The following is a 10,733-nucleotide window of genomic DNA, read 5'->3' on the forward strand; positions in this document are numbered from 1 at the left end:
GACTCATAGCGACCCTGTACAGGGTTTCCTAGGCTGTAAATCTTCACGGAGGCAGAAAGCCTCATCTTTCTCCTATGGTACAGCTGGTAGTTTCGAACTGCTGACTCTGAGATTAGCAGCCTGATTCGTAACCACTACACTACCAGAGCTCCTTAATAAATACTTATAACTTACTTTTTTCAAGTTATTTGACTACATTTTACTATTATCTATGTTATTAAGGTTACTTACATCTATTATATCTGTAGGTGGAAGTACTGTCTGATTATCTGCTACTGTGCCTCGCTTTCCAACTCTGCAATTTGTTGTTGTTATTGTTGTTAAGTGTCAATTCAGAGTCATAGAGACTTTGTATAGTGTTTCCAAGGAGTAGTTGGCGAGTTTGAACCTCCGGCTTTGTGTTTAGCAGTCCAGTGCTTATCCTATGCCAGGACTCTGCATTTAGTAGAGTTAGAATAGTAGCTTGAGGTCTGCCATAATGGGAGCATTCACACCACAGAAATTGGCTTCTCCCCTCATTCACTGATCCACTGAAGAGTTGGTTGTTAAATATCCACTCACCACTGAATAGTGTCCCACTGGATAATGGGATTTCTTTCCTGTAACGTTCTCAAGACTCCAGTACACTTTGTGAATTTTCCAGCTCTGTGTCTCCAGTGAATTTCATTTTCTGAGGAAACCAGCAGAATGACCAAGTTCTGATGCTAAGATAGCATGAAATTAGGATGATAGGAATAGAAGATAGATGGCAGGAATAGAATATGGAATATACTACAAGAAATGTTAGAGATTTGTTGATATTGTAGTAAGAGCCTTATATATTCTTGGGGACTAAAAGTTGGGAGATTGAATTTTATTAATGTAAGTCCCTACGTTATAATATTTCTTATAAATAAAAGCACTTCAAGGTATTATAACCTTTATTAAGCACAATTATTCTTCTTACCAGGAAGTGGAAGTTCAGTTGAACATAGTGAAAGATGTGCTATTTAAGAAAGTCCAGGAATTACAGACTGAGACAATGAAAGAAAAATCTGTTGTATCAGAAATTGAAGGAACTCGATCCTCTCTAAAACATCTCAACCATCAGTTACATAAACTGGATTTTGAAACTTTGAAGCAGCAAGAAATTATGTACAGTCAGGTAAATGTGACCATTATGAATACCTTCCATGTTGATTTTTTGTGGTACTCAAGATGCCCCCATATCCCAAGGAAACAAAGATTTCTAAACACTCTTTTGGAGGGATAAATGGATACTGAAGGTGAGGTACCTTAGACAGCTAGCTTTTTCTTGATCTGAAACATACAGGTGAGAGAAAAGACAACTCTAGTTATGCGAATCCTAAGAACTATGTATCATTTCTTAGTCGGATAAACATACTTCTCCTCCACTCCAGGCCCATAGATTTGAAATATTCTTGTAATGTTTTCCTCATTTGTTCTTGTTAGTAAAATTTTTATATTCTGTTGTCATGTTAATTTCTTAATGTCTTCTCTCTTTTTCTATTAATTTCCTTATCTAATATGTTCTTAATTTCTCAAAATTACAGATACTTAAATTATCTGGAAATAATTTGTAAGAAGTTCATCAAATTTGATCCTCTCATGCCTAACAATTTATGACTCATTATCTTTTTTTGCAGCTCTTAGAAAACATACCCCACAAAATCCCTGTCAGTGAATTTACTGAGGTTCGTTCCATCCTGTTAGTGTACTAAGCAGTCCCTCACTGACTTTTTTTTGCTGTATTTTAAGAAGAGTACTTATGTGTCCCTGTCATGCACCCTGGTTGGTGAAGAATAGTTTGCTGTTGCTGCCTTAAAGAAGGTTTTATTTCCCTATCAATTACTGCAGGGTGAAGGTGATTTTGATAAAGAATAACATTCAGGCCCAACTTCTAGCAAAGTATTTACTATGATTTTACATTTATAGTAATGATTTTAACTGTTTCTCCTTATTAACTTCTTCTTTTTCAAACTGTGACAGGACTTTTACATTCAACAAGTGGAGCGGCGAATGTCACGGCTAAAGGGGGAAATTAATTCTGAAGAGAAACAAGCCCTTGAAACAAAAATTGTTGAACTTAAAAAGACATTGGAAGAGAAAAAATCGACATGTGGCCTCTTAGAAACACAGATCAAGAAACTTGATGTAACTTAGCCAAAATACTTGTTAAATTTGAAAGTATCATAGTAATTGCAGTGGTGGTAGTGTGCTGCTGAGTCAGTTTTAACTCCATGCAATCCTGTATAGGATTTCCGAGGTTGTAAATCTTTATGGGAACAGAAAGCCTCATCTTAATTCTGTGGAGTGGCTGGAAGATTTGAACTACTGACCTTGCAGTTAGCAACCCAGCTTGTAATCCACTGCACTACCAGGGCTCCTATTCTAGTCATTGTGGTGGTAATTATGTGCCGTGGAGTCGGTTTTGACTCATAGTGACCCTGTGTAGTGTTTCTGAGGCTGTAAATCTACAGGAGCAGAAAGCCTCATCTTTCTTTCATAGGAACAGCTGGTCGTTTTGAACTGCTGACCTTGAGGTTAGCAGTCCAACTTGTAACCACTATACTACCAGAGCTCTTTATTCTAGTCATGAGTCATTCTTTTTTAAGACAGCATGTTCGTAAAACTTTCCTTTAAATAGGCTGATTGTCAAACTACTCACATATGTAACAAATTTAGGAACTAATGTGCAGATGCCTATACTTAGTGGAATGTAATGTTAACATTTGGCCTCCTGATGTAGTGCTGTAAGATCACCCTGGACTGTGAACTATAAGGTTCAGCAGTTCAAACCCACCATCTGCTCCTTGGAAACTATACAGTATCACTGTGAGTTGAAACTGACTCAATGGTACATAACAACATCAACATTAACATTTATTGAGAATTTACCATATGCTAAGTAATTATACTGTTTGTGCCTTTAATATTGTATTTGCTGTTATTGTTAAGTGCTGCTGAGTCTGTTCTGACTCACAGTAACACTGTATAGGGTGTCGAAAGAGTGGCTGGTTGGTTTGAACCTCTCATCTTTTGGACCTTTCAGTTAGCAATCCAGTGCTTAACCGACAGTGCCATACCACAATACAATATTCATAAATATAATTATATTATTAAAATAAATGCATTATATTACATGTTGTTGTTAAGTACCGTGGAGTCAGTTCCAACTCATAGTGACCCTGCACAGCGTTTCCGAGGCTGCAAATCTTAACGGGAGCAGAAATCCTCATCTTTCTCCCATAGAACAGCTGGTAGTTTTGAACTGCCGACCTTGAGGTTAGCAGCCCGATTCGTAACCACTATGCTACCAGAGGACTTCAAAAAGCTTGTGAGAAATAGAATTTTTCCACCAACTCTTTTACGCTCCCTCAAATGTAACATGTGTGTGTGTGTGTGTGGTGCTGCAGGATATGCACTGACCTGCAATGTTGGTTTGAACTTCAAGGTTGGTGGTTCAAACTCTCCAGCCACTCCCTAGAAACCTTATATAGGGTGGAGATCAGTCAGAACCTGCTTGACAGTACTTAACAACATCAGCATATGTATATATACATTGTTGTTGTTGTTGTTGTTGTGTGCTGTAGAGTTGATATACATATGTTGGTGGTGTTAAGTGCTTTTGAGTCAGTTCTGACTCATAGTGACCCTGTACAGGGTTTCTGAGGAGCAGCTGGTAGGTTTGGACTGCCTTCCATGTGGTTTGCCATCAGGACACCAGGACAATGTATGTTGTTGTTGTCATCGAGTTGGTTCCGACCCATGGTGACCATGTATAGTTTCCTAGGAGTGGCTGATGAGCTTGAACCACCAGCCTTGTGGTTCAAACTGATTTTGCAGTCCAGCGCGTTAACCCACAGCACCACACCAGGACTCCAGGACTATAGAATTAAAACAGGGTTAGATTATATATGTGTGTGGGTCGGAACCAACTCTACAGCACATAACAACAACAACAACAACAACGTTATTACCTTGATTTATACATTAAGTCATTTGCCTAGTAGTATAGTCTCTACATGGGAGAGCATGCGATTTCAAAATACTTATTATACTATATTCATTCAGAACATTGATAGATCCCAGTTTTATATTATGCATCTGTCGTAATAGCTTTATTACCCTTAATCTGTTTATGAAACAAGATCTAAAAGAAAAGCTGCTCTTTTGTGGGTCATCTGTGCAGCTCCAACAATCTTTCAAATTACTTAATTCTGTTAATCATGCGAAAACATTCTTCATCTTTGGGCATATTATTATGTTCATTGTAATATAAAAAACATGTGCTGGGGAAACTGTCCTAGTTTTCTCTTTTAGCATTTACTAGAGATTAAGAGAGTGAAGAATGAAAGCATGGATGTTAAAAGGAATAAGAGAACTTGACAGGGTTTAAATTCTGTTTTATACACATGGAAGGAGTCCTGGTGGTGCAGTGATTAAGTGCTGGCTGCTTACCAAAAGGCTAATGATTTGAACCCACCTGGGAGAAACACGAGGCCATCTGCTCTCATAAAGACTATGGTGTAGGAAACTCTATGGAACAGTTCTACTCAATCACATTGGGTTGCCCAGACTCAAGAGTAAGCTTTGGCAGCAGGTTTCATATATGGTTAGAAAGACTAGTGATGACTGACCTCTAGTGGTCATAGGAATACTTGTCCTAAATTCCTTGAGGATAGCAAAAGGTGGGAAGGAACTGTTTCTTTCCACCACCCTCCACCCTCATCCCCCACCCCCCTCTCTATTTTCCTTTTACTGTTTTTTTTTTCCTAAAGATGACAAAATTTTTGGTTTGATTTTTAATATGACAAAATCTTTAGACTGTTACTTTGTAGTCTGAGGAAATGTTTTAAAATTTTAGTTTAAATGGAAGTAACACATACTTTGGAACCAGAAAGAGCTAGTTTTGAATCTCAAGATTATATCACAACTGTGTATTTTAACTTTTCTGAGCCCTAGTTTACTCACCTATTAAGTAGAAAAATATAGGTATTTTGGAGAACCAGAAGCAATGTTGGTCTGAGTATTGTGTTTTCAGTAGGTGCTCAATAACTGATTTTTTTTTTAGCATATGAGAAAAATAATGCTACAGAATGATGGGAAGGTGACTTCTTTCCAGACATGCTTCTTGACTCTGGCTTTGCCTGTGCCTGTTTATTTTTGGAAAGCGTATTTTCTATCTAATAGTTACTTTCTTAAATGTCTAGAAAACCAATCCATTTTTCTATTTCTTCTTTTTAAATTATCTTAGTGTGACTTAGTAGAAAGTTTACATTCAGCAGTTTGCACACAAATTCTTCTGTTACATTGGTTGCGATCCCCAGTGTGTCAGTGTGTCAGCATGTTCCCCATTTCTGCCTTTGACTCACTGTTTCCTTTCATCCAGTTTTCCTGTTCCTTCCTGCCTGGACTGTACCTGTTCAGCTGTGTTGGAATGGTTCTCTTGATACTCTGCCTTTTAAATGTCTTGCCTACTTTACCCCAAGTCTGACTTTAACAGCGATATAAATACATTAACTTCGGACATACTGTCAGGAGGGACCAGTCACTGGAGAAGGATATCATGTTTGGTAAGGTGGAGGGTCAGAGAAAAAGAGAAAAAACCCCAGCGAGATGGATTGCCAAAGTGGCAGCATCAATGGGCTCAAGCGTGGCAAAGATAGTGAGGTTAGCCCAGGATCAGGTAGTGTTTCGTTCTGCTGCGCATAAGGTCGCTATGAGTTGGTACCAACTCAATGGCACATAACAACAACAAATACATTAATAGAAATACAAGAGAATTACAAAATATTAAAGCTAGTCAACTTTCTAGTGAAGGTTTGTTCTTCTCAATAGCAGCATCAGATTGTAATGTTCTGCATACTCCTACCTGTCTCACTCCATTTATGATTTTGTCTAATGAAAATGAATTTCTTCTGGTAAAAAAAAAAAAATTACTTCAAAGTTCAGTCCTGTTTTTACAAAATTTAATGTCATGAAATCAAATCTTGATGGAAAACCAAATTTCTCTTCTTACTTTCTTGCTGTCTTGTTATGTTTTGATATGTCAGATAAGTACAGGGCACAGAAAAACAAGAGAAAGAAGAAAGGAAGAGACTGAGGGAGGAAAGAAGAGAAATGAGAGAGATCAAGATGGATCTTAGAATTAGGAAGGTTTTGATGTGAGAACTAAGAGGGTGCAAAGAACACAAACTCTATTGGGTTTCTGGTGAAGAAGTAGCAGGGTGGTGGTGGTGGTGGTTATGTGTTGTGGAGTCGGTTCTGACTCATAGTGACCCTGCATAGGGTTTCTGAGGCTGTAAGTCATTATGGGAACAGAAAGCTTCATCTTTCTCCCGTGGAACCATTGTTAGTTTTGAACTGCTGACCATGCAGTTAGCAGCCCAACTCATAACAACTATGCTACCAAAGCTCCATTTCAAGGAATAAGACCTTATGTAGCATTTTCCTTTCCAGCAATCTGTGATTTTATACGTAATAATAAAGTTTATAATGGTAGCTGACACTTAGATGGTGTTTCTATGTGTTAGACACTGTTGTGCATACTTGTGACAGTAACTTCTATACTCTTCACAACAACACAGTGACGTGGACACAGCTATCTGTGTTGTAGAGATTTAGAGTAGGTGGCTCACCAGGGTTAGATGGCTAATATGTAGTCAAGGCCATTTCATTCCATAGCTTGTGCTGCTGACTAGCATCCTGTATTTCCTCAGACTGTTCATGATTGTACCACATGGAACTTGAGTTGCATCAGTGAACTCCAGTATGGGAGTGGTGAACCATGAATGGAAACAAAGTTGATTCTCATCCTCATGGGCAACCATGGAATGAATGACTCAGATAGAACTGGAACCATGTATAATATTTCCTAGAACTATTGAACTTAGAAGGACCTCTGGTAGCGTAGTGGTTACGAATTGGGCTGCAAGCCGCAAGGTCAGCAGTTCGAAACTATCAGCTGTTCCGCAGGACAAAGATGAGGCTTTCTGCTCCCGTAAAGATTTACAGCCTCGGAAACTCTGTGGATGGTCGCTTTGAGTCTGAACCAACTCCATGACACATAACAACAGCAACAGCATTGAACTTAAGCTAAATTCAAAACATCAGTAGATGATTAAAATGAAAATATGTCTATGTGAGTAAATGTATGTCAGAGATAGCATGAAGAATGAGATGTAAAAATCTGATTATTGTAACTATTTAATGGGATATACAACTTAATCTGATATCTTTAATATAATATGTATTTAATGTAGTTATTTGTTAAAAGATTTTTATATAACATTTACCTTTTTCTTTTTATAGAATGACCTTTACTTTATCAAGAAGTTCAACAGTAAAATTTGTGATGAAAAAGAATCTCTGAAGACAAAAATAAATGAACTAAACCTTTTTATGGACAGATCAGAGAAAGAATTAAGGAAAGCCAAAGCTTTTAAACAGGTGAAATAAAATTACATGCATATGTAATATTAAAAACTACACAATTTCATATTAATTGTAGAAATTTTTAAAAATAGCACTGTACCTAAGATAAAGTGTTAAATTTTATTTTCTTCCAGCTTTGAAAGAAAAAAGAAAAATTAAGCCCACTGCCTTAATTTAATGTGAGTTGATTTTGACTCACAGTGACCCTGAATAGGGTTTCCAAGATTGTAAACCTTTGCAGGAGCAGAAAGCCTCATCTTTCTCAGTCCTGTGCTTATCTACAGTACTACCAGGGTTCCTCCTTCTAAAGAATATTGGCTTTATATATTATTATTTTTTAAAACTTTTTATTGTGAATTGAGTGAAGCTTTAAAGACAAGACCATCAGTTTTCTATTCAACAAACCCTGCCTTTTCTTTTATCTCGATGATTGCCATCCCCTCCATGCAACAACAGTTGTCCCACTTCCTCCCTGTGCTTCCTGTTTCCATTCCACCCTCCTTCCCATCCTTTCTCAACTTTGTCCTTAATGTAAACTTTGCCCCTTTGATTTTCAATGATTCTACAGTGAACATACTTTACTATTGTTTTTGTCCCCTCTATATACATGTCTAGGAGCTCTGATAGCATCGTGGTTATGAATCGGCCTGTGAACCTTAAGGTCAGCAGTTTGAAACTACCTGCTGCTCCTTGGGAGAAAGATGAGGCTTTCTGCTCCCATAGAGATTTACAGCCTCAGAAACGCTGTATATAGGGTCGGTATGGGTCGGAACTGACTCAATGGCATTTAACAACAACGACAGCATATACATGTCTACTTCTGGGTTGAAAATTGCGCCATGAGGGTGAGTTCTTTCCCAGAACTGAAGGGTGATCGAGGTCCATAATTTAGGGTTCCTCCAGTTTCTTTGTGACCAGTAAGCCTGGTCTTTTTAAAATATAATTTTGAGTTTCGTTCCACATTTTCTCCCACTCTATCCAGGACCTTCTCAAGTGATTCCTTTCAGAGAAGTTGGTAGAAATAGCCAGACACTATCTAGTTCTTCTAGTCTCATCCATGGAAACTGATGTTCATATGTTCCATTAATCCATTGGACTAATTGATTCCAAGCATCTTCTTCTTTTTCTGCACATGGAAGACCAATAGTTGCATGGAAGATGGCCATTCATAATATTTTAAAATCCCAAAGTAGGATGTAGTACATTGTCCTTAGGGACTATGCTATGTAAATTGACCATGGTGTTCTGTGAGACTATGGTCCTAAGACCCAAGGACCAGCAACTCATTGCATTAACATGTTTGATAAAATGTAAACATTTTCATTATTTTTCCCCTTGTATGCTCCATCAACTGCTCCTCAGAAACCTTATACAGGGTTACTATGGGTCAGAATTGACTCCATGGCACTTTACTTCACAGCAACAACAACAAAGCTCCACCACATTCACAGATGTGTTTCCAGCAAATTGTCTCTTTCAAATCCTTATATATTTGTGGGTAGGTTCTCACTCTTCATCCTATATTTGTTCAACCTGTGTGTCTATCTGTGTGACTACACACAGAATAATGTTGTTCCAAGGTAGTATATATAATGCTATTTATCTGTAGCATTTTCATATCTCCGTGTATCTTTACCTGGCTTCATCATTCTTCTGCCATCCACCCTCTTCTTGCATATTGCCCTCCCTGTCACCTGAGTTAACATGTGTCTACCCTCTAGTCAGTAAGTTACTCTCCTCTCCCACCTCTGGGAACCATTGAAGAATTTTGTTTGTTTGTTTTTAACTATGAAAACCTTTATTGCATTTTTATAATAGGGATCTCATACAATATTTGTCCTTTTGTGATTGATTAATTTTACTCAAACTGATGTTCTCCAGATTCATTCATGTTATAAGGTGTTTTGCAGATTCATCATTATTCTTCATTGTTGCATAGTATTTAATTGTGTGTATGTACCAAAGTTTGTTTATAAATCTTTCAGTGATGGGCAGTTAGCCTGTCTCCATCTTTTTGATGTTGTAGATAGTGCTGCAATGAACATCGATGTGCATACATCTACTCACACTTTGGCTTTTATTCTGTGGATGTATACCAAGTAGAGGGATTGCTGAGCCATACAGTATTTTATTTTCAACTTTCTGAGGAAGCGCTATACCGTTTTCCACAGTAGTTGCACCACCTGACAGACTCACCAGCAGTAGGAGGGTCCCAGTCTCTTTACACACTTGTCAGCATTTATTGTTTTCTGGTTTTTAAAAAACTTTCCTATTAATGCTAGGGTGAGATGATAGCTCATTGTTTGATTTGCGTTTCCCTAATGGTTAAAGATTGGAGTCCTGGTGTGGTGCTGTGGGTTAATACACCAGACTGCAAAGCTGTTTGAACTGGAAGGTTGGTGGTTCAAGCTCACCAGCTGCTCCTTGGAAACCCTATACAGGATCACTATGGTCAAAAATGACCCGATGGCACTTAACAACAACAACAATGGTTAAAGATTGTAAACATTGCTTCATATATTTGTTGATTGCCTGAGTTTTCCTTGGTGAAATGTCTGTTCATGTCCTCTTCCATTTTTTAATCGGGTTGTCTGTCTCTATTTTTGTAGAGGTGTTGTAGTTTTCTGTAAACCTTAGAGACTTGTCCCTTGTCTGATATGTCATTGCAAACATTTTTCCCAGTCTGTGAGCTCTGTTTTTACTTTTAGGTGATATCTTTTTATGTGCTTGTGCATCTAATTTTGAGGAGTTTCCAGGCATCGATATTGTCTTCTACTGTTTCTGAGTTTGTAATTGTGTTTGACCATGTATTTATGCCATGTATTAGACACCCCTAGTTTGTCCCTAATTTTTCATTGAAGATCTTTATAGTTCTAGGTTTTACATTTAGGTCTTTAGTCCACATTGAGTTTGTTTTGTATATAGTGTAAGATATGGGTCTTGTTTCATTCTGCAAATGGATTTTCAGTTTTCCCTGCAGCATTTGTTGAAGAGACTCTCTATTCCCTGTTTAACATGTTTTCCCCTTTGTCAAATATCAGCTGACTGTATGATTGATTTATTTCTGGGGACTCAATTCTGTTCAATATATCAAAACTGATCAATATATCTTTCAGTGTACCAGTACTAGGCTGTTTTGACCACTGTGGCCGCGTAGTAGATTTTGAAATCAGGGAGTGAGAGACCTCCAACTTTTTTTTTGCTTCTTAAACAATGCTTGGCTTATCCAAAGTCTTTTTTCCTTTCCATATAAAGTTAGTCATCACTTTTTTCTAGTTCTTTAAAGAATGATGTTG

General features: G+C 37.7%; 1 protein-coding gene across 1 annotated transcript in view; it reads left to right on the forward strand.

Moving 5' to 3' along the window:
- Positions 1 to 10,733, forward strand: part of CCDC39 (coiled-coil domain containing 39) — a 98,429-nt gene that overhangs the window by 45,137 nt on the left and 42,559 nt on the right. The window contains exons 10-12 of the mRNA XM_006869824.1: positions 950 to 1,144; positions 1,990 to 2,154; positions 7,315 to 7,452. Of these exons, the coding sequence (XP_006869886.1) occupies positions 950 to 1,144; positions 1,990 to 2,154; positions 7,315 to 7,452 (498 nt within the window). The remainder of the gene's footprint in view (positions 1 to 949; positions 1,145 to 1,989; positions 2,155 to 7,314; positions 7,453 to 10,733) is intronic.

The sequence above is a fragment of the Chrysochloris asiatica genome, unplaced genomic scaffold, assembly GCF_000296735.1.
Source record: "Chrysochloris asiatica unplaced genomic scaffold, ChrAsi1.0 scaffold00135, whole genome shotgun sequence".
In the NCBI taxonomy this organism is placed as follows: Eukaryota; Metazoa; Chordata; class Mammalia; order Afrosoricida; family Chrysochloridae; genus Chrysochloris; species Chrysochloris asiatica.